Raw genomic sequence first — 23,234 nt, forward strand, 5'->3', positions numbered from 1 at the left:
GGACCATTTCGATCGGATACTCCCTACCGATGTGGATAGATTGCTCCAAGTTGGTAGGCCCACCACCTGCCTCCTTGATCCATGCCCGTCTTGGCTGATTAGGGAGTGTCCAGATGTTGCACGGACCCCCCTGGTTGAAATTATCAATTTGTCCCTTGACACGGGGACATTCCCAGGGGAACTGAAGGAAGCAGTGGTGTGTCCACTCTTAAAGAAAACTTCATCAGATCCCTTAGACCTATCCAATTACCGCCCAGTTTCAAATCTTCCATACCTGGGTAAGGTAACTGAGAGAGCGGTTGCTGAACAGCTTGGTAGGTTTCTGCAGGAAACATCGGCATTAGATCCATTTCAGTCCGGTTTCCGTTCTGGTTTTGGGATGGAGACGGCTCTGGTTGCCCTAACAGATGATCTCCGTAGACAACTGGATCGAGGCGGGTCAGGACTTCTGATCCTTTTAGATTTGTCAGCAGCCTTTGACATGGTCGATCATGATCTTCTGGACCACCGCCTCGCAGACGTGGGGATACAGGGCATAGCCCGTAACTGGTTGTGCTCTTTTATCTCTGGTCGGGGACAGAGGGTGGCACTAGGGAGGGAAATGTCGTCGCGCCACTCCTTGGTGTGTGGAGTGCCGCAGGGCGCAATTCTCTCCCCGATGCTTTTTAACATCTTTATGCGCCCCCTTGCCCAGATTATCCGGAGCTTTGGGCTGGGCTGTCACCAATATGCTGATGACACTCAGCTCTATCTGCTGATGGATGGCCACACCGACTCGGCCCCAAACACACTGACCAGATGCTTGGAAGCTGTAGCTGGATGGTTTCGTGGGAACCGATTGAAACTAAATCCTTCGAAGACAGAGGTCCTATGGCTAGGTCAGGATGGCATTGGGATGAGGGACCAACTCCCTTCTCTTGTGGGGGCCCAATTAGTGTCATTGCCTTCCGTTAAGAGTTTGGGTGTAATCCTTGACGCCTCCCTTTCCATGGAGGCGCAAGTTACAGCAACAGCCAAGGCGACATTTTTCCACCTTCGCCGCATCAAGCAGTTGGTTCCTTACCTTTCCCGCCCCGACCTGGCCACAGTGATCCATGCGACGGTCATCTCCAGGCTTGACTACTGTAATTCACTCTATGTGGGGCTGCCCTTGAAGCTGTCCCAGAAACTCCAGCGGGTACAGAATGCTGCAAAGAGGCTCCTCACGGAGTCTCTGCCATGGGAGCATATTCACCCAGTGCTTTTCAAGCTACACTGGCTCCCGGTGGAGTACAGGGTCAGATTTAAGGTGCTGCTTTTGACCTTTAAAGCCCTTCACGGCCTAGGACCCTCGTACCTACGGGACCGCCTCTCCTGGTATGCCCCACGGAGAGCCTCAAGGTCCATAAATAACAACACCCTAGTGGTCCCAGGCCCTAAGGAAGTTAGATTGGCTTCAATCAGAGCCAGGGCCCTTTCAACTCTGGCTCCGGCCTGGTGGAATGCTCTGTCTCGTGAGACCACGGCCCTGCAGGATCTGATTTCTTTCCGCAGGGCCTGTAAGACAGAGTTGTTCTGCCTGGCCTTTGGCTTGGAGCCAATTTGATTCCCTCCCTCCCTCTCTTTCTTTTTTCTTTTCCTTCTCCTCCTGCGATGAGGCTACATTTTAATATTTTAATGTTCCATTATTTTAATGTTGTATTTTATTTTTGTTTTTAACTTGTAATCATTCATCTTGTTTTTATTATTGCTTGTAAGCCGCTCTGAGCCCGGCCTTGGCTGGGGAGGGCGGGGTATAAATAAAAAATTATTATTATTATTATTATTATTATTATTATTATTATATCCCATTCTTCCTCCCAAAGGAGCCAAGGTGACCTAAACTTTGTAATTTCTTGAACACTTTCTTATTTTAAAAATTCAAATAATAAAGGGGGGATATGCCCCTTTGCAGAAAGCTAAACATGAAATGGAAACCTGTGATAAACACCTTGACCACGAAATATGCAAAAGCAGTGGAGATGCTGTTTGCAGTGGAACAAATGAGTCAGACACCTTTGGTGGACAGGCAGAAAGGCCATAGGCCGCAGTGGTTAGCACATGTTAACAGTGAAATAGACAAGCCCTGTTGTTAATACTGGAGACGGCTGCTTCTACATAATGGTCTTGTTGGGGGAGGATGTGGTTGTAGGTGGAGGGAGAAGGAGGTGTTGATTGCTTTAGATTTGCAGCAAGAACCCTGCAGGCAAGAACTTAATTCGTTCTGGAGGTCCGTTCTTAACCTGAAACTGTTCTTAACCTGAGATACCACTTTAGCTAATGGGGCCTCCCGCTGCCGCCGTGTGATTTCTGTTCTCATCCTGAAGCAAAGTTCTTAACCTGAGGTACTATTTCTGGGTTAGCGGAGTCTGTAACCTGAAGCGTCTGTAACCCGAGGTACCACTGTAATCAGGCATCCGCACAACATGACCAGTCCAACGAAGTTGATGTTGATGTTGTACCACTGTAGCCCATTCTTCAGAAACTAGAAAAGTAGGGAAATAAAAGCTTGCCCCACCCTCCAGTCTCTGCTTCTCAATTTGTACTGTATTATTTTATGCCCTGCGGCTTGCCGTTGTTTTATTGATTGTAGTTTTGAAATTATTTATTGTAATTGTTAAGAGTAGTTTTCTGTTTTTATATGCTGATATTTAATATTATTCTATACTATTCTAATGATTGTTGTATGTTACTTTATTTGATGTAGGTTGCTTATTTTAAAGTTATGTTTTAGTATCACATTTTTGTATTGCATTAGATTGTTATAAGGTGTACATTCTTTGTTTCTTCAGCCTGTAAACAGCCTTGGGTATTGTAAGATAGAAAGACGGTATACAAATTAAAAGTGATGATGATGATGATGATGATGATGAAAATGGGGGGAGATTGCCCAGAGTTGTTGAGCAAAATATCATGGAGAAAGAGATCTTGCCAAATATCTTCCAAGCAGTTGCAGAGAGCGGGGGATTCCAAACCAAGCAACAAACTTCGCTTCCATTCTGTTCCGGGGTTGCTTGGAGAGTGGTCCAAAGGTGTTGACATAATTCTCTCTGTGAAGTTAAGCAGGCCTCTCATTGGGCTTTACGTTTTTGGGAGTCCACCTGGGTAACCCAGTGTTTTAGGGACGAAGTTAATCCAGCCACTTAACTATTGGGGATTAGTCAAGAGTCCTAAACAATCTTTTAATCTTAATGCCAACACATAATACCAGAGATTTTTTTTCTGTGTGGTGGTGCTGCCACCTTTTTTATTATTAAACAAAGCAACAACAACAACAAATATTCTTAGCAGAGTTCAATGAAATGTGTCAGATAGTTAAAGAAATGTAACACAATTTTGCACTTTTAAAAAACCACCACTTGCAACAAGATGGGTTTTTAATCACTGAGGCAAGAATCAAGAGGTGGCAGTTGGTCCCTGTTAACTGACATTCTTAACGGAACATAACAGAAAAGACACTGAAGGGAGGGGTGTTTTTCTTACACTTATGACCCCTCTCATGAGTTATTTCAAGAAGGGGTGTGTGGGCATTGCACTAATCTTTCTTACCTTAAGGCAAACGAGTTAGACCTGAGCAACATTAAGGGAAAAAATATATAAAAATATTAAAACACAGAATAAAAGCATTTAATCATTGTGTCCAGGGGAAAACAAAAGTTTTTGCCCAGCAACAAGTGAGACTCCTTAGGGAAGGTATTCCACAGATAGGGAGCTACTGCAGAAAATTAGTTATGTAGTGTGTGTGTATAAGAGATAAGGAATGGATGAAAATAAGAAGGAATGGCCTTGCCTACTTTTGACTTTGGTTCTGGTTTGGAATCATTGCCAAGACTGGAAAAAAACACACCAACCCACATTCACCTGATTCTATAAACACCTTTACACAGCATTTTTTAACATTCACATTAGAGAGTTTTTTGGTCCCCACGTATTAATGACCTGCCCCTAACCCTTAAAGTCACAACTTGAGACCAGCACTGGCAAGTTCAAACCACAAGATGGCAACTGTTCTTTGAAGCAACGCTAGCTTGGAGTAATGCTCCCTCTGCAAGAAAGTGATAAGGCCTGAACGTGCTTACTTGGAAAGTAAATAGCACTGCGATAAGGAATGTGAAAAGTCAAACGGAGGTGAAGGGACTAAATAAGACCCTCTTGCATTCAGCTTGTTGAAATGTTTTCTAGGCGAAGGCGGCAGTCACAGCTTCAGGGGGAAATCCTGAAGTGCAGATGGAGCAATGAGTTGGTCCTAAAAAAACAGATGTTCAGATGTAGCCGCTCACCTGCTACAGAGGTGGGCGGCGGTTGCGACCCAGCGCAAATCACATTGCGTCAGCAGGTTGTGTCACCTTTTTGTGTTAGAATGCCTTCAAGGTAACATCACGTTCTCAGCTAAATTTGTTCCTGGTCTTAATAATGACATTGCGGACGCTTTATCTCGCTTCCAGATGGAACATTTCTGCGACCTGGGGCCCAAGGCTGCCCAGATACCAGATACTTTCCCAGAAGAGCTATGGGCAATTGGACAAGATAAGGGCCTATATAAGAGCTTGGTCCGCATTTGAAGCATTCAGGGCCAGGCATGGCTCCTCTCACAGGCACCCAGCAGCCAAGTCTGATGTGCTACAATACCTGGTCTTCCTCGAGCGGAAAGGCTTGGCCATTAAGACCATGACCCTTCACAGGCCGCTATTTCTTATTTCAGCAAATATTTTATTCGGCTGAAAAAACTCATTGAGGGATGGTGCTGTAGGCACTCCCATTGCTAAATGCTAGAAAGCCTATTACTTTTTGAGACATGGCGGCTTATTTGCTGCAAGTTGCACAGTGTATCCTGGTCCAGTTTTGAGGTGAAGTTATTCTAGGCCGCATATTCTCTGGCATTCTTCGGGGCTCTGTGTATTGGCATGCGCACTGGGGGTGTGGCTGTATCATCCCATGCAGGCTTGTTGCTTAATGGCGTGACCTTCCACGAGGGCTCCCTCCAGTTCAGAATACGTTCCTCCAAAACTGATCAGTTGTGTCGAGGCACCTTCCTGATTCTGGACCCTTCCCGCCGCAGTGACCCTCGCCCAGGAACACAAGAAGGTTCCTGAAGGTCAGGCCAGCTCACTGGGGGGGGGGGGGGCTCCTTATTCACGCTAACACACAACCTGTGTCCGGGCGCCAATTCACTGCAGTTTTGAGAAAAGTTATTTTTGCGTGCGGTGCAAGCCCAGTCACTTCTCTGGTCAGTTGTTCCACATTGGGGCTGCCACAACCGCTGCTGCCTGGGGCATGGACCCTGAGCACATCAAGACCATGGGACGGTGGCGATTCAAGGCTTGCAAGGACTACATTCACCAGGGTCAGCAATCATTTACATGTCCCCTGCAATTCTTTCTTTTCAGGTAGAACCAGCAAGCGTGTTTGCGTCCTTGGCCAAAGCATTGTGTATTGGGCAAGCGCCCACACAGCCTCAAATCGCTGGGTGTCCTGCTCACAGTTTATTCCTCAGACAAGATGGAGGGCAGCTTCTCAGCTGGTGACTGACTTAGGAACTGTGTCTTTCATGCCTCAGTTCATCCATACAACAAGCTTTAGGTCTTTGGACTACAACTCCCATAATCCCATGCCACCGGTCATGCTAGCAGAGGCTGCTGGGAGTCCAACAGCCCATGGCTGATAAGGCAATGGTAGTCTGAGGCCATCTTGTGAGTTTATGGCATAGGTGAGGTTCAAACGCAGTGACAAGACATTTGCTGCTATTCTTGGTAAATCTCTTTTATATGCAGATAACAAAATGGAGCATTGTATCTGAAATTAGCTGCAGAAAGAGTGGTTCTACCAGTGACACTTGCATCTCTAAAGAGCCAGTAGTGCTCGCCTTACACGAATGAGGATCACAAGTTTTGTTTCCTCTTGGCGCAAGCATCCGCCAGGCTGCAGAGGAAGTTCTTCACCACAGCGCACTTGGTGCTGCTGACCCCAAGGTCATTTATGTAAGTGCAAAAGCCTTCTCCTCGCACTGTAAATCTGAAACAGACAACAACAAGAAGCAGCAGGTATTGTTCTCTGCATTAAAGCAACATCTGCAGGGCTGGAGTTAAACATGACAGCAAATATCTGTTAATTTATTCAACTTACTAGTTGCTTATCACTCAACGGTCTCCAAGTGACACTAAAGAAAAATATATACATGTACATTATACCACCGGCGGGGGGGGGGGGAGGGATCATATAATATGTCAATATTTCACATAATTTACAACTTATGGGGAGGAAACAAGACACTGGCTGCATAAACAGCAGCAGGAAATATTAGCAAAACTCTAACCAATAACCAAAGCAATACTCTCACCTACTAATTATCATTTAAACAAAACCTCATCCCCGCTCCCAAGTCCACATATTCCCTATTCCTGCATGGTATTTCAGAATAAAAAGGTGTCTCCAGCTACAGCTCCACACAGTGAATTGTGGGTACTGTATATAAGCTCTAAAACTAATGCAAAAGACAACTTTTACAATCCAAACCCAAAGCAGGCACATATTCACAGGCAAAGAGGGGGCGGAAATCACTCACTGGTTTCCAAACTCTGTCCCGTTGGGCCATTTCCAGGGCTGACCTGCTTCTCTTGAAAGACCAATCCAATAATGAGAGGGACGAGTAAAATTCCACAAAAAATCCTAGCAGGAAAGGAATGCCAAGCAGTGGTTTATATATCTCTACCACCTTCTAGGACTCAATACCTAAATTTCATCTTTTTTTTCTTCTTCTTTTTATATATATATAATTTTGTATTAGTTTTTTTAACATATCATTTTCAACACTAATTAAACATACTTTTACATCTTATTCAGATTTTTTACTTCCATCAATCCTGTCTGAAAATTTTCCAATCTAATCTCTGTATGCATTTCTTATCTTCCCTATTACATTTCAAACCCATAACCAATTTCTCTTATCTTTTTCTATTTTGTAACACTTCGCATATTTCTCCTTACAAAACTTCTTGTAGTCCTACTAGCGTAATTTGTTGATTACAGTTGCTCTTCAAATAATTGATATACTTCTTCCAGTCTTCTGTAAATCTTTGGTCCTGCAGGTTTCGAATCCTTCCTGTCATTTTGTCCAATTCTGCATAGTCCATTAATTTCGTCTGCCATTCTTCTTTTGTCAGAATTTCTTCTTGTTTCCATTTCTGGGCTAAACTTAAATCTCATCTTTATCAGCATCATCATATCTGGTATACTGCAAAAAGGTATACCTTCTGCTCTGTAGTAGCTCGTCTGGTGGGACAGAACCACAATGTCTGCTTCCCGGGATTTGTGTCCTTGCCATTTATCGAGAGGGTGAGGGCTGAGGCTGCAGGGAGGCTGGCAGGGTGCAAGGGCAGCAGCGGGGGTGCCAGACTGGCTCTGTTGGGGCAGCTACACATTGCTCTCCCCACCACCATGCCCCTCCCTCCCTCCTGTTCCTGACATCATCTCTTAGTGCCATTCACCACTCCTTGCTCCCTTTCCACCTCTCCTTCTGCTGTCTTCCCCACTGCCGCAGAGATAAGATTGCAAATTCCTTGGGGCACTTTGCTTATGTGGCTCTGCGACGTGTCATGAACCCTGTTGTAAATTTAGTATTTATTACTATTATTATTAAACCCAGAATGGGAACGCGGGTGGCGCTGGGAATGCAGGTGGTGCTGTGGGTTAAACCACAGAGCCTAGGACCTGCCAATCAGAAGGTTGGTGGTTCGAATCCCTGCAACGGGGTGAGTTCCCGTTACTCGGTCCCTGCTCCTGCCAACCTAGCAGTTCGAAAGCATGTCAAAGTGCAAGTAAATAAATAGGTACCGTTCTGGCGGGAAGGTAAACGGCGTTTCCGTGCACTGCTCTGGTTCGTCATGCTGGCCACGTGACCTGGAAGCTCCCTCGGCCAATAAAGCGAGATGAGCGCCGCAACCCCAGAGTTGGTCACGACTGGAGCTAATGGTCAGGGGTCCCTTTACCTTTACCTTTAAACCCGGAATATAAGTTACAGGTGGAGATGTACTTGTTTGCTTCCGGCGATGAGCCCACAAGTGAGGATACATACTTGTTCCTTACCAGATCAGGCTTGGTATCAATCACAGCCAAAGAGGCACCAAGGAAGGAACATCTAGATTCACTGTCGCTCCAGTTCCTTTTGTCTTCTGATTTATAATAGCATTTCCCTAGGTACCCAACCCAGCGATCTGGGCAGGCAGCATCGACAGCGGGAGGACACGGCGGACAGGGCTGTGGCTTTTTAACTAGAAATGAAACAATTTGCCCAAGTGTAAGTGCTCACAATGATTCTGTAACACTGAGGACAGATGCTGGGAAACACTGGGAATTGTAGTATGGGTAGCAGGAAACTATAATTCTCAGGATTCTTTTGGAAAAGCCATGATCTTTTCTTTCTTTTTTAAACAACTACTGCTATGTATGTTTATGGTGTAGGTAGATTTCGTGCCCGTACTAAAAGATTATATATTTGTACTGCTGTGGTTCACATTGCTTAGTGGAAATACAAATATACGAGTGCAAAAATAGGATAAAAATATCACAGGAAGCTGCCTGGCACCAAGTCAGACTATCTAGCTTAGTATTCTCAGTTAAGATTTAATCTTTCAAGTGTGTAGCATGTCTTGCTGTTAACAGTTCTCAAGATGGCTTGGCAGTCTCGCAGCTTAGCAGACCCCTCATTTATAACTTTCGTTTTAACTGATTTTTAATCAGTTTGTTTTAAACTAATTTTTGCTATGTTGCGGAGAGCAGAGCTCGAGAAAATGCAGAGTTCATCTGTTGCCTGTTTTAATGAATTTTATGGAGCAGGATGTTTCAGTGTTTTGGAGACAGCACATAAATATCACGAGTCAGATATAATTAGGGAGCCATTTTCCTCTCCTTTACTTCCTCGACTTTGCAAGAGGGGGGTTAGTGTTTTTCATCAAAATTTCCAGAAGGTAATAGGGCCCTTTATATGTCCAGCTGTCCTTTATCAACAACAAATTGTCACCATTGTTTTTGTGTGTGTGTTGAATATATGCTGTATGGTAATTTATGGACCTCATAGGTCCATACACAACACAAAACACTGTTGCTGTATGTAGGTCTTACTTTATTTGGATTTTATCTTATATTTTGGAAATGTACATCCAGTTTTTTCCCCTTTAAGTTTTTTGGGCCCCCCCCAAGAGAGTGGGGCCCTAAGCTATAGCTTGTTTAACTTACACATAAATCTGGCACTGACCCTGCTGTTAGAAGAGTTTTTAAAATAAATAAATAACTACACATAAGGGCTGAGAAATCCATTCTCACGATGGTGCTTACTGAAGTGCAGACACAAAAGGCCTACCTCAATTCAACAGCAGCCTGAGAATGTACTCTAAAGCAGAAATCTATACAGTGGTACCTCGGGTTACATACGCTTCAGGTTACATATGCTTCAGGTCACAGACTCCGCCAAGGCAGAAATAGTGCTTCAGGTTAAGAACTTTGCTTCAGGATGAGAACAGAAATTGTGCTCCAGCGGCGCGGCAGCAGCAGGAGGCCCCATTAGCTAAAGTGGTGCTTCAGGTTAAGAACAGTTTCAGGTTAAGTACGGACCTCTGGAACGAATTAAGTGGTTATGAACTTAATTAGTTCCAGAGGTCCATTCTTATCCTGAAACCGTTCTTAACCTGAGTTACCGCTTTAGCTAATGGGGCCTCCCGCTGCCGCCGCACGATTTCTGTTCTCATCCTGAGGTAAAGTTCTTAACCAGAGGTACTACTTCTGGGTTAGCGGAGTCTGTAACCTGAAGTGTTTGTAACCCGAGGTACCACTGTATTGGATCATTATGAGGCAGGAAATGCAGTTTGGTGAGGGAAGGAATCTACAAGTCAAAGGCAGAAAGAAGAAATAAATCATAAACAATTATGTCAGGGTTAAAGCACAAGGTTTTCTCTACTCACCAGCCAATGTGATTATAGTAATGACCAAAGCTGTGATGACAGCAACAGCTGCTAATGTATATTTTTTGTCTTTAATGCACTTTGGGATGAAAACTGAAAAACAGAAGGGGAAGGGTCTGAGGCAGTGTTTCTCAACCTTGGGTCCCCAGATGATGTTGGACTACAACTCCCATTATCCCTGAGCTCTGGCCTTGCTAGTTGTAGTTCAACAACATCTGGGGACCTAAGGGAACGATGAACACGAAAGCAAACAAATCAGTCTGTTTGTTGTTTTGTGAGAATTTGACATTCAAGACAAGGCACTGCAAATTCATTCCAAACCAGGACTTTAGGGTATGCCTGCCTTAGCTGCCTGCTTTCCTTGAGACGTATTCTAAGACAGCCATCCCAAAACATCATGTGCTCTGGTGGTTGTTGGACTCCAAATCCCATCAGACCACATGGCCAAAGGTCAGGGATGATGGGATTTGTAGTCGAAGAACATTACTGTCCTAGAACATTGGACCACAAATGAGATTGTTTAAAAAAGGAGTAAATTATAAATATTTGATGGATGCACTGAGCTATAACAAAATCCCCTAACATTGGGAATACCCAGAGGGAGTATCTTTTACATATAAAGGGAGAAAACAAAGGTGTCAGGATCCACAGAAGCAGATAAATTCTGGAGAAAATATGAGAAAGTGCTAACAGGAGAAAGGGCATTTGGACTGGAACAGAACAGATAGAGGTAACTCAACATATTGCTAAGAAACATAAAAGGAGTTTGATTAATAAAAGGCTGTGGGAGGACTTTGTAACCTCCAATGTAAGAAGAAAAAAGAAGAGTTGTAATGTTGGACCCCAAATAAGTTTTTAAAGACCAACAAGGAAGAATACTAGTAAAGCAGATAACACCACAGGGAGAAAAAATATTGTTAATTGGCATGTATGTGCCAAATGAGAAAAAAACCAGATTTTTATAGGAGACTGGAGTGCCTGATCACCTCATCTGTCTCCTGAGAAATCTCTATGTGAGACAAGAAGCTACAGTTAGAACTGGATATGGAACAACTGATTGGTTCAAAATTGGGAAAGGAGTACGACAAGGCTGTATATTGTCTCCCTGCTTATTTAACTTATATGCAGAATTCATCATGCAAAAGGCTGGGCTGGATGAATCCCTAGCCGGAATTAAGATTGCCAGAAGAAATATCAACAACCTCAGATATGCAGATGACACAACCTTGATGGCAGAAAGTGAGGAGGAATTAAAGAACCTTTTAATGAGGGTGAAAGAGGAGAGCGCAAAATATGGTCTGAAGCTCAACATCAAAAAAAAACAAAGATCATGGCCACTGGTCCCATCACCCCCTGGCAAATAGAAGGGGAAGAAATGGAGGCAGTGAGAGATTTTACTTTCTTGGGCACCCATGATCACTGCAGATGGTGACAGCAGCCACGAAATTAAAAGACGCCTGCTTCTTGGGAGAAAACCAATGACAAACCTAGACAGCATCTTAAAAAGCAGAGACATCACCTTGCCAACAAAGGTCCGTATAGTAAAAGCTATGGTTTTCCCAGTAGTGATGTATGGAAATGAGAGCTGGACCATAAAGAAGGCTGATCGTCGAAGAATGGATGCTTTTGAATTATGGTGCTGGAGGAGACTATTGAGAGTCCCATGGACTGCAAGAAGATCAAACCTATCCATTCTGAAGGAAATCAGCCCTGAGTGCTCACTGGAAGGACAGATCGTGAAGCCGAGGCTCCAATACTTTGGCCACCTCCTGGGAAGAGAAGACTCCCTGGAAAAGACCCTGATGTTGGGAAAGATGGAGGGCACAGGGAGAAGGGGACGACAGAGGACGATAGTGTTCTTGAAGCTACCAGCATGAGTTTGACCAAACTGCAGGAGGCAGTGGAAGACAGGAGTGCCTGGCGTGCTCTGGTCCATGGGGTCACGAAGAGTCGGACACGACTAAACGACTAAACAACAACAACAAAGTTAATTGGGATATGCTGAAGAAGAAAAAGACGGCAAATTTATGGAACCACTGAAAGAGAGAGAGGGAAATCGAAGTTTGATATGTGAGAATTGTTTGGTTTTTAAAAAATGTTTATTTGCTATAAATGAAAATATAAACAAACAAAATGTTAATGCATTAAAGGAGCACTCAAGGTCGTCCATATTTGGGTAGTTTTTCCTCAGCCTTGTCCCTAGGGGTAGAAATCAAGAGTGGGTCATGCGATTATGGAGGCTCAGGCAATCTATCTTCCTCCCTCCCCTTTTGCTTTCCTCTGTGAAGAAAGAGGTGATTCCCAGAAGAGGATTTCCCAAAAGATGGAAGACTGACACAGGTCACATGCATACCATTCATTTAAAACACACGGGTTCCCCTAAATAATCCTGGGAACTGTAGCATGATGAAGGTGCTGAGAATTGCGGCTCTACGAGAGGGTAAAGTACAGTTTCCAGGATTCTTGGGGAAAAGGCATGCAATTTTAAAATGCTTTAAATACCAGGGATGGTGGTGGAATTCACCCAACAATTTCTGTCAGCAGAAGCCCTGCGCGAGGAAGAAGCAACATCGGTGTCAGAAGAGAAGCTCTGCAGTTCCAACCCAACCCAATGCACCACTAATGAATTCTGCCTGTTTTTTCCTTGTGCTACTTCTGAGATGTCACCCCCCACATTTCTCTTTGACTGCCAGACCACAGTTCCATTTAAGCTGGAATAGTCTATGCAAACTGGCAGGGACTCTCCCGCATGTCAAGCAAGAGGACTTTCCCTCAGCCCCATGCTGAAGAAAGCAAGCCAGGCCTCTTCAGAGGAAAAGCACAGCATATATACAATCAGAAAATAAATCTACCAGCATTCCCTGCTTCCCTTGCAGCAGGTATCTCAGGAGTCATCAGTTCACAGTTGACAGTGGCTCTATCTGTAAAAGTAAGCATAAGTGGTCAAGAACCAGTGTTATCTTCTCATCTGTGGCACCGCATATGAAATCCCCCTCACCTTTTGTAATTGAATTTGGACAAAACTCCAGGTGCCAGCTGGGATGGAAGCATTTCTAGAACGGGACCAAAATTCAGTATACTGTGTGGTAGGTTTGGGGCCAGTTCAGAAAATGACCTGGTGCCTAAGAACAGCAAAGACTCACAGATTTTATGACTTGACTCAGGGTTTTTACTACCTGTGTTGAGAAGTTTCAGGAGGTCTGAGTGGGTCTCAGATAGTAATAGTTTCTTGGGAAATGGCTCAATTAAGTTCTCAAAGCAATCTTGGGGAGTTTCTATACAATATACAGTCGTACCTTGGAAGTCGAACGGAATCTGTTCCGGAAGTCCGTTCAACTTCCAAAACATTCAGAAACCAAAGCACTGCTTCTGATTGGCTGCAGGAAGCTCCTGCAGCCAATCGGAAGCCGCAGAACCCGCGCCGGACATTCGGCTTCTGAAAATTGTTCAAAAACTTGAACACTCACTTCCGGTTTTCGATCGTTCGGTAGCCGAAACGTACGAGTTCCAAGGAGTTCGGCAACCAAGGTGTGAGTGTAAATAAATTGTAACAGAGAGATATTGGGGTATCAAATGTATCTGAAAGGAAGTATCTTTTTCACCACACCCAGAATTAATCCTCTCTCCAATAAAACATTCTGGGATCGAAACAGTTTCATCCCTGGAGTCAGTGAGAGAGGTTTGCCCTCAAGATTTTGCCCTGCCACCTCTAGTTCTCCACTGTGTGAAACAAACAAGATTATTATGCCTCACCTGTGATATCTTCTGTCATCTTGGGATTTTTCCATGCTGAGTACAACAGCTCTCAACCTTCAGGGAAGACAAAGAGGTCACTGTTACCAGCAATGTTATTCGATCAACTTGGGTTTTGGTTTTTTTAACCAGACATCTTTATTGAAAGCTAAAAAGTACATAATTATGTGTGCACTAAACATGGGATGTGGGTGGCGCTGTGGTCTAAACCACTGAGCCTAGGGCTTGCCGATCGGAAGGTTGGCGATTCAAATCCCTGCGACAGGGTGAGCTCCTGTTGCTCGGTCCCTGCTCCTGCCAACCTAGCAGTTTGAAAGCACGTCAAAGTGCAAGTAGATCAATAGGTACCGCTCCAGCGGGAAGGTAAACGGCATTTCCGTGCACTGCTCTGGTTTGCCAGAGGCGCCTTAGTCATGCTGGCCACATGACCCGGAAAAACTGTCTGCGGACAAACGTCGGCTCCCTGGGCCAGTAAAGCGAGATGAGCGCCACAACCCCAGAGTCGTTCGCGACTGGACTTAACTGTCAGGGGTCCTTTATCTTTTTTAACATGGTGATAGGTAAATAAAAAAGAGAAAAAGAAAAAGAGAAACAGAACCCGTGAAGAAAGGAAAGTAAAGGGGGGAGGGGGGGGGACCCAAAACTGTATACTTTACAAAGTTGGTATTGTACTTCACCAGATCTTAACCTATTACAGTATTTGTAAGAATGGATTCCAAATATCATTGAATTTGTCCATAGCAAGTCTGCATTTATATGCAAGATGTTCACATATTGCAAGTTTGTATAAGTCTTCAATCGTAGAAGGGAGGTGCATTTTTATTTTTCCAATTCATCAGTATCAAACTTTTTGCTGTGGTAAGGGCACGGAAAGTCCACTTGCATTGTCCTTTTGTAAGGTACCATGCGCTGGGCATATAATTCAAAAGGATATTTTGCTCTGTAAATGTAAGGTTGCTCTGTACAGTTCTGTTGATAGTTTCAGTTACCCTCTACCAAAATCTTTCAATATAGGACAATGAAAAAACATGTCTTTTAGAGAACCATTATCCCTATTGCATCTCCAACAGTTAGATACCTTAGACAGACCTTTTTTAAACAAACGTAATGGGGTACAGTATATTCTAAATATTATTCTTTGTTTTATGAGCCTCAATTTAAGGTCCAGAGACACCCTTGTTGTAGCAGGGTGACTTTAGAGACTTAAGGTGAATAAAGTTATTTAACTAGACTCCTCAGGCAAATCCTGTATTTCAAACAACCTCCCTCATGTTTCCAGCTTTTAACACCAACAAAGGTAGTTTTGGATGCTGCCATGAAGGTAATTTTCAGCATCCTGGCACAACCCACCTGCCAATTTTGGTTTCTCTTAGTTTCTTACTTTTCTACTCTTCAGTTCTCCATGTCAGTTTGTCATTTTAAAAACAAAAGTCTGCATGAAAAGTACCTGCATTTTATTGCTGATTTCTCCTAATATATGACAAAATATGCCATTTTGCCTAATGTGCATCTTTGCTAAGCAATTTCCCCTAGTATGAAACATTATGAGCTATATTCATTAATATATGGATTTTTATGCACACTTTACCATATATATATATATATATATATATATATATATATATATATATTTCTGTATACATTACTCAGCTGGACTGCAAAATTCAAAAATGTGCACATTTTGAAAGATGGCTTTTGCTTCAGTTCTTGCATTATTGCTTCGGAAAGTACAGATTTGTTAGATTTACCTTTAAACGTGAACGGAGTCAAGTTATCCCCCATCCCTGCATGCCACTGATAATGGCAAGGTTGCGAGTTCGATTCCCGTATGGGATGGCTCCATATTCCTGCATCGCAGGGGGTTGGACTAGATGACCCTCAGGATCCCTTCCAACTCTACATGGTTAAAAATGTCTTGGACATGTTCTTGCAAAGAGGACAGCTCCTGGACCAAGGCCTGCATTGCTGCAGGTAGAAAAGAGAAGGAAAAAGAGGAGGACAAAAAGAGAGAGGGAAAGGGGTGCTTGCCCCAACAGATGACCACTGACAGAATGTGGCCACAGAGACAGATTTGAAAAGTTGCCGATCCTTGCCTTTGACTGTAGAAGACTGTATGTTCCTTTGGGCCTTGCACTCCAGTTCTGCAGGATCTGACTGGCAGCAACTCACCGAGGTATCACACGAAGGTCTTTCCCAGCACCGCCATAAGTCTTTTCAACTGGAGACGCCATGGTTTGAACCAGGTTCATCATGCATATGAAAACTACAATGAAAAAACAAAATGAAAACGCTGGAAACGGTCTTGAAAACACCAAAGAACAACTGAAAGCATCTAAAAATATTTAACATATACTTTCCACCCAACAAAGGTCCGTATAGTTAAAGCTATGGTTTTCCCAGTAGTGATGTATGGAAGTGAGAGCAGGACCATGAAGAGGCTGATCACTGAAGAATTGATGCTTTTGAATTATGGTGCTGGAGGAGACTCTTGAGAGTCCCATGGACTGCAAGAAGATCAAACCTATCCATTCTGAAGGAAATCAGCCCTGAGTGCTCACTGGAAGGACAGATTGTGAAGCTAAGGCTCCAATACTTTGGCCACGTCATGAGAAAAGAAGACTCTCTGGAAAAGACCCTGATGTTGGGAAAGATGGAGGGCACAAGAAGAAGGGGGCGACAGAGGATGAGATGGTTGGACAGTGTTCTCGAAGCTACCAACATGAGTTTGACCAAACTGCGAGAGGCAGTAGAAGACAGGAGTGCCTGGCGTGCTCTGGTCCATGGGGTCACGAAGAGTCGGACACGACTAAACGACTAAACAACAGCAACAAAGTTAATTGGGATATGCTGAAGAAGAAAAAGACAGCAAATTTATGGAACCACTGAAAGAGAGAGAGGGAAATCGAAGTTTGATATGTGAGAATTGTTTGCTTTTTAAAAAATGTTTATTTGCTGTAAATGAAAATATAAACATGTAGCATGATGAAGGTGCTGAGAATTGCGGCTCTACGAGAGGGTAAAGTACAGTTTCCAGGATTCTTGGGGAAAAGGCATGCAATTTTAAAATGCTTTAAATACCAGGGATGGTGGTGGAATTCACCCAACAATTTCTGTCAGCAGAAGCCCTGCGCGAGGAAGAAGCAACATCGGTGTCAGAAGAGAAGCTCTGCAGTTCCAACCCAACCCAGTGCACCACTAATGAATTCTGCCTGTTTTTTCCTTGTGCTACTTCTGAGATGTCACCCCCCACATTTCTCTTTGACTGCCAGACCACAGTTCCATTTAAGCTGGAATAGTCTATGCAAACTGGCAGGGACTCTCCCGCATGTCAAGCAAGAGGACTTTCCCTCAGCCCCATGCTGAAGAAAGCAAGCCAGGCCTCTTCAGAGGAAAAGCACAGCATATATACAATCAGAAAATAAATCTACCAGCATTCCCTGCTTCCCTTGCAGCAGGTATCTCAGGAGTCATCAGTTCACAGTTGACAGTGGCTCTATCTGTAAAAGTAAGCAGAGGTGCCTGGCGTGCTCTGGTCCATGGGGTCACGAAGAGTCAGACATGACTAAACAACTAAATAACAACATACTTTCCACCTTCTTTGGAAATAGGTTGGAAAGGAATAAATCAATCATTTTGTATGTCTAGAATCCAAAATGGTTGTGCAGAGGGGAAGGGGAGGTTCAAAAACACTCCCTAAATCAGGCATAGGCAAACTCAGCCCTCCAGATGTTTTGGAACTACAGTTCCCATCATCCCTGACCACTGGGTCCTGTTAGCTAGGGATCATGGGAGTTGTAGTCCTAAAACATCTGAAGGGCCAAGTTTGCCAATGCCTGCCCTACATGAAAAAGTTACTGGTGAGGGGGGAGTTGAAAGGCCCTGAGATGTGGGCAGAAATCCTTGCATGCTTACAGGTTTTTATTGTTTTCTTAAGGCTCTCGGCCATTGTGCATGAAGAAATATCCTTTCTAGAATACTTTCCATTCCATTCCCTCCCCCACTTTACTTTCTGGTGCTGAAGTCATTATGTTTTATCAACAGTGCTTTTCTCTGTTGAGTATAAACAGTCTCCTTTTGTGTGGTCACAGAAAACAATATGTTGCCAATAATAAAACTGAAGTATCTTCTCCAAAGGCTTTTCTAGTGGCAGCAGCTGTTGAGTGTAGGCCTAGGAGTGGGCTCCTAGGCCCTCATGTAATAAATACATTCCAACTCCCTCCAGGCTGTCAGTATGTTGAAGGACAGGTTCAAGGTAGACTTGAGCACTTAAAAGTGAATTAAAGCCTTCTGTCGGGCTAGCATAGAATCATAGAATCATAGAATCATAGAATCATAGAGTTGGAAGAGACCACAAGGGCCATCGAGTCCAACCCCCTGCCAAGCAGGAAACACCATCAGAGCACTCCTGACATATGGTTGTCAAGCCTCTGCTTAAAGACCTCCAAAGAAGGAGACTCCACCACACTCCTTGGCAGCAAATTCCACTGTCGAACAGCTCTTACTGTCAGGAAGTTCTTCCTAATGTTTAGGTGGAATCTTCTTTCTTGTAGTTTGGATCCATTGCTCCGTGTCCGCTTCTCTGGAGCAGCAGAAAACAACCTTTCTCCCTCCTCTATGTGACATCCTTTTATATATTTGAACATGGCTATCATATCCCCCCTTAACCTCCTCTTCTCCAGGCTAAACATGCCCAGCTCCCTTAGCCGTTCCTCATAAGGCATCGTTTCCAGGCCTTTGACCATTTTGGTTGCCCTCCTCTGGACACGTTCCAGTTTGTCAGTGTCCTTCTTGAACTGTGGTGCCCAGAACTGGACACAGTACTCCAGGTGAGGTCTGACCAGAGCAGAATACAGTGGCACTATAACTTCCCTTGATCTAGATGCTATACTCCTATTGATGCAGCCCAGAATTGCATTGGCTTTTTTAGCTGCCGCGTCACACTGTTGGCTCATGTCAAGTTTGTGGTCAACCAAGACTCCTAGATCCTTTTCACATGTACTGCTCTCAAGCAAAACAAATCCACTTTTAAAAAATGGACTTTTTGCAGTTAGGAAAGTGACAGTGAACTGAACTGAAACATATATGGTGAACAAAATGTGGGAAGACAATTAAACACTCCACAATCAAATCAGGAGAAATGCACGAGGAATCCTTCTGCTGGTGTAACCACCCAATGAGCAAATCAGAACAAATAGTCAGTAAAGACCAGATGTAATCTAACTACCTCTTGAAGTTCTGTGGAAGCAGGTCAGCATGAATGCTCATTAAACAGGTTGTTTGGGGGAACCCTCAACGATTGATTCCTGAACTGCAACCCTTGGTAATGGTAAAGGTAAAGGGACCCCTGACCATTAGGTCCAGTCTTGACCGACTCTGGGGTTGCGGCGCTCATCTCGCTTTATTGGTTGAGGGAGCCGGCATACACATGTGGCCAGCATGACTAAGCCACTTCTGGTGAACCAGAGCAGCGCACAGAAACGCCGTTTACCTTCCCGCCGGAGCGGTACCTATTTATCTACTTGCACTTTGACGTGCTTTCGAATAGCTAGGTTGGCAGGAGCAGGGACTGAGCATCGGGAGCTCACCCCGTCACGGGGATTTGAACCGCTGACCTTCTAATCAGCAAGTCCTAGGCTCTGTGGCTTAACCCACAGCGCCACCCGCGTCCCTTGCAACCCTTGGTAGTCTATACTATATTTGCCCCTGTCCTTGCACAGAATCCAGGCTTAGGCTGTCAGATTTTATTTTCCTAAAGGGAATCTCTAGCCTTCATGGGTGTGGAGAAAATCCCGCAGATGTGATTGCACCCTTGATACTTTAAGATCAAAAGGCAAAGAGCTTTTCCAGAGTATGCGCTAGCAGTTTCTGGCAAAAGCAAACGTCCAGATCACATGGAATGCCTAAATGCAATTCTAAAAAAAAAATGAGCGGGGGCAGAGAGCAGCTATTGCCAATTGCCACCAGTCTTGGGCATCTGAGCAGCACCCAGTACCACCACCACCACCACCCCACCCCACCTCCGTCATCCAGGAAAGGCCAGGGGACAGCTATTGCTCCTGCCTGCCATTGCTGCCAATTGAAGGCAGGACAGAGGCAATGGGACTCCCAGGGCTGGTAGGGACAGCTGCAGAACAGGTAAACATTGACCCTCACTTCTTGCTCTCTCAGCAAGGTGAGGAGAGCCACCAGATCATCCCTGGAGGAAGCCTTAATCCCCACCCCTACCCCACACATAGATTTGCAGCAGTGGGCCTTGTTGTGGGGTGGGGGTGGGGATTAAGACTTTTGGGTGGGAGCATCATTTTGTTTTAATGTTTAGATACAGTTTTACACTGTATCACTGTTACTGGGGGTGGGGCACTGATACTGTATGGAATGTTAACCTTTAACGTCATTTTTCTCGTTTTTGTTATGTACTGAAGTTCTCATCCTGGACCAGCAGGGGGATTCTGTAGATAGTTTTCACTCAGGTCCACATATGCAAATAAGGGATTGAAAGTTCAGTGATTGGATAGTTACAGAAAGTTGCTACTGTTGCGTTGTAGTGGAGCCCTATATAAGCAGGCTGGCTGAACCCTTCAGTTCAGTTCTCTTCTGGCCTGTGAATAAACAAGAGCTATTTGAAGAATCGCTGTGTCGTCTGATATGTTCACCCACAACTTAACAGTTTTGTCCCCCCCCCCCCATGGTTTAATATACACTATATATGTAGATGTTCTTCATTGTGAATTGCTTACAGAGCTTTTAGGGAACAAGACACTGATAAGGTGCCTAGGTAATAAAAAATCATGGTCTCTGGGCACACCAGCTGGAATCAACACCCACGCAGGACTAGAGCTGCTATTTCTTGCAGGATGGATGGACCAGATGGCACCAAACTTCCCTCTGCCCTTTCCCCTTGTTCCCCCCTCTTATCAGCTGGTGTCCCATGGCAAGATACAGAAGAAATGTTAACCTCTGGTGTGCACTCTCCCCTCACTGCTGCCTGCAATTGTAACGCACCCCTGGGTTGTCAGTATTTTGTGGAAGGCATTCAGGAGCTCATGGGGGGGGGGGAGGGGGATTGGGTTTGTGCAATTAAAACGGAGCAGCAAATTCACTTTAGAAAAGAAACCAGAAGACATATAAACACCCCACAACCAAAAGCTTGTTGAATGCACAAAGCCCGCCCACCAACAAATCAGAGCACACGGGTGAGCTTTGTGCCAGTAAAACAGGGTGAAAGCTCAAGAAATAGGTCGTCTGGAAGAGCAAGCAGATTCTACAGAATCTACAGGTTCTGGATTCCATCCGATCCCTTACTTTCTCCCTTCCTACGCAGCCCCCTCCATCTGACACACCCCTTTTCTTTGTCTCCAGCTCCCTGTACGGCAGGGCGTGCCTCAGACGTCTGCTGAATTTTCGATCCCCCAAAGAAGGGATCTGAGAGTCTGAGGCTAGTGATCTCAGGAGACAAGCACGACCGAGTGAGGAGGACTGAAGGGAAAGTGCGAGCAGCAGCTTACCCCGGAGGAATCTATTTTGAGTACACCTCGCCTGGGCGCTGAAGGGTGAGAGGCAGGACCTTGTGATGAGTCACCTAAGTTCAGCGGCTCTCCAGGGTCCCAGCTGCCATGTTTGATCCGTTAGCAGAAACACTGCGACACCGAAACCCCATGAGAAGTGTCATGCCAACTGCATGACACTTACCATGACGTAGCAGGAAACATACCATGACGAAGCAGGAGACAGAAAATGATCGAGCCCAAGTGACGCTTCTCCGGCACCTAGAGCAAAACAGCAGGAAAGCAAGCATCAGATAAGGCGATAGGAAGCAACTTCTGCCACAGCAATTTCCTTTGCTCCTCCCTGGGATGGGAGCAGCCCGCCCCCTCCAGATGTTTGGGACTAACAGGCCAGTCCTTCTCCAAAGAGAGCCGGTTCTCATGCTTATATGCTAACACCAACTAATCAAGGCAAGGCATTTGAGAATCTCCTATTCCGTGCCTAGCTTCCCTCCAGTTTCCACGCCTACTTAAATAGCCTTCTTTTGTTCTGAGGAAAGGAGCTGAAACGCGCAAAAGCTCATGTCTGCAAAAATGCCTTGTTGATTTTTGACTCCCAGAAATGCTTTGAATTCTTTGCATCTGTGGTCAGCGATTCCACTTTGTGGGAAGGCGTTGCTATTTCCTTTTTGCTATCCTTTTTATTATTATTAAATACTTTTATTTTGCTTTAAACAAATACATATAAATATATTTATATGTATTTGCTATCCTTTTTGTCTATTGAGATCGGACGCATCCATGGCTCAGAAATGAGTAGCATGCCTGCAGAAACCCAGTGCTTTTTTTTCTTTTAAAAAAATGTTTAGGGGTACTGTCATTTTCCTACTCATATTGAAATACCGCCCCTCAGTGAGGCCAAACTTAGATCCACAAAATGTTTAGGGGTATTCTTACCCCTGCGTCCCCCCCCCCAGTAAAAAAGCACTGCAGAAACCCATCAGCTCATATGGCTTCAAAGGAGTTTAGACAAACTTATATGGCTGTAATTGCTACTGGACCATTTTCATGTTTTTATTTATTTATTTCGACTGCGTCAGACGAACATGGCTACCTACCTGAATCTTATATGGCTGTGTTCAGGTTCCACTGCAGCCTCTGAATGCCAGTTTCTGAATGCCAGTTTCTGAATGCCAGTTTCTGGAAATCACAAGGCTTGCCAGAGGCATCTAGTTGGCCACTGTGAGAACAGGATGCTGGACTAGATGAGCTATTATTGGCCTGATCCAGCGGGACTTAAAAAAAAATTCTTAAGAAAGATTTAAGGAAGAGAGGGGCATTCTTTTGTCCTTCTCTAAAGCTGTGTTTATCTTATCTTGAGGCTGCAGGTTCAAAGCAGGAAACACATTGAATTTCCTGACCACCTTCCCCCCCTGGACTGCAAGAAGATCAAACCTATCCATTCTGAAGGAAATCAGCCCTGAGTGCTCACTGGAAGGACAGATCGTGAAGCTAAGGCTCCAATACTTTGGCCACCTCATGAGAAAAGAAGACTCTCTGGAAAAGACCCTGATGTTGGGAAAGATGGAGGGCACAAGAAGAAGGGGACGACAGAGGATGAGATGGTTGGACAGTGTTCTCGAAGCTACCAACATGAGTTTGACCAAACTGCGAGAGGCAGTGGAAGACAGAGGTGCCTGGCGTGCTCTGGTCCATGGGGTCACGAAGAGTCAGACATGACTAAACAACTAAATAACAACATACTTTCCACCTTCTTTGGAAATAGGTTGGAAAGGAATGAATCAATCATTTTGTATGTCTAGAATCCAAAATGGTTGTGCAGAGGGGGAGGGGAGGTTCAAAAACACTCCCTAAATCAGGCATAGGCAAACTCAGCCCTCCAGATGTTTTGGAACTACAGTTCCCATCATCCCTGACCACTGGGTCCTGTTAGCTAGGGATCATGGGAGTTGTAGTCCCAAAACATCTGAAGGGCCAAGTTTGCCTATGCCTGCCCTACATGAAA

General features: G+C 44.6%; 2 protein-coding genes across 17 annotated transcripts in view; one reads left to right on the top strand and one right to left on the bottom strand.

Moving 5' to 3' along the window:
• LOC310670884 (C-type lectin domain family 2 member D-like) overlaps nt 1-23,234 on the top strand; it is a 291,130-nt gene that overhangs the window by 81,934 nt on the left and 185,962 nt on the right. The gene's annotated exons all lie outside the window — the stretch shown is intronic.
• On the bottom strand, nt 3,488-22,695 carry LOC310670917 (C-type lectin domain family 2 member D-like). 16 transcript variants are annotated; one of them, XM_083426782.1, is made up of 9 exons: nt 21,230-21,424; nt 15,473-15,987; nt 13,725-13,781; nt 12,824-12,892; nt 9,972-10,064; nt 8,101-8,285; nt 6,581-6,684; nt 6,142-6,175; nt 4,731-6,030 (listed from the first exon to the last, which is right to left on the bottom strand). In XM_083426782.1, exons 3-9 carry the CDS (start codon nt 13,741-13,743, stop codon nt 5,989-5,991), a joined length of 546 nt encoding a protein of 181 aa, XP_083282908.1. In that variant the 5' UTR covers nt 13,744-13,781; nt 15,473-15,987; nt 21,230-21,424; the 3' UTR covers nt 4,731-5,988. The 16 variants fall into 16 exon arrangements, with proteins under 16 accessions (XP_083282898.1, XP_083282895.1, XP_083282896.1 ...); XM_083426774.1 differs by having other exon boundaries at nt 5,906-6,030; nt 8,090-8,285; XM_083426772.1 differs by lacking the exons at nt 6,142-6,175; nt 21,230-21,424 and adding an exon at nt 21,436-22,694 and having other exon boundaries at nt 3,488-6,030; nt 8,090-8,285; nt 15,818-15,934.

Source organism: Podarcis tiliguerta, assembly GCF_965153285.1.
Source record: "Podarcis tiliguerta genome assembly, chromosome: 2".
Classification (NCBI taxonomy): domain Eukaryota; kingdom Metazoa; phylum Chordata; class Lepidosauria; order Squamata; family Lacertidae; genus Podarcis; species Podarcis tiliguerta.

Excerpts from the sequence above, each read along its gene's own strand:
- LOC310670917 (XM_083426781.1), bottom strand. Across the intron at positions 10,065-12,823 it reads AAGGGAAGCAGGGAATGCTG|TTTTCATCCCAAAGTGCATT; the intron begins GTAGATTTATTT and ends TCTGTTTTTCAG. Across the intron at positions 6,031-6,580 it reads GGGACAGAGTTTGGAAACCA|ATTTACAGTGCGAGGAGAAG; the intron begins GTGAGTGATTTC and ends TGTCTGTTTCAG.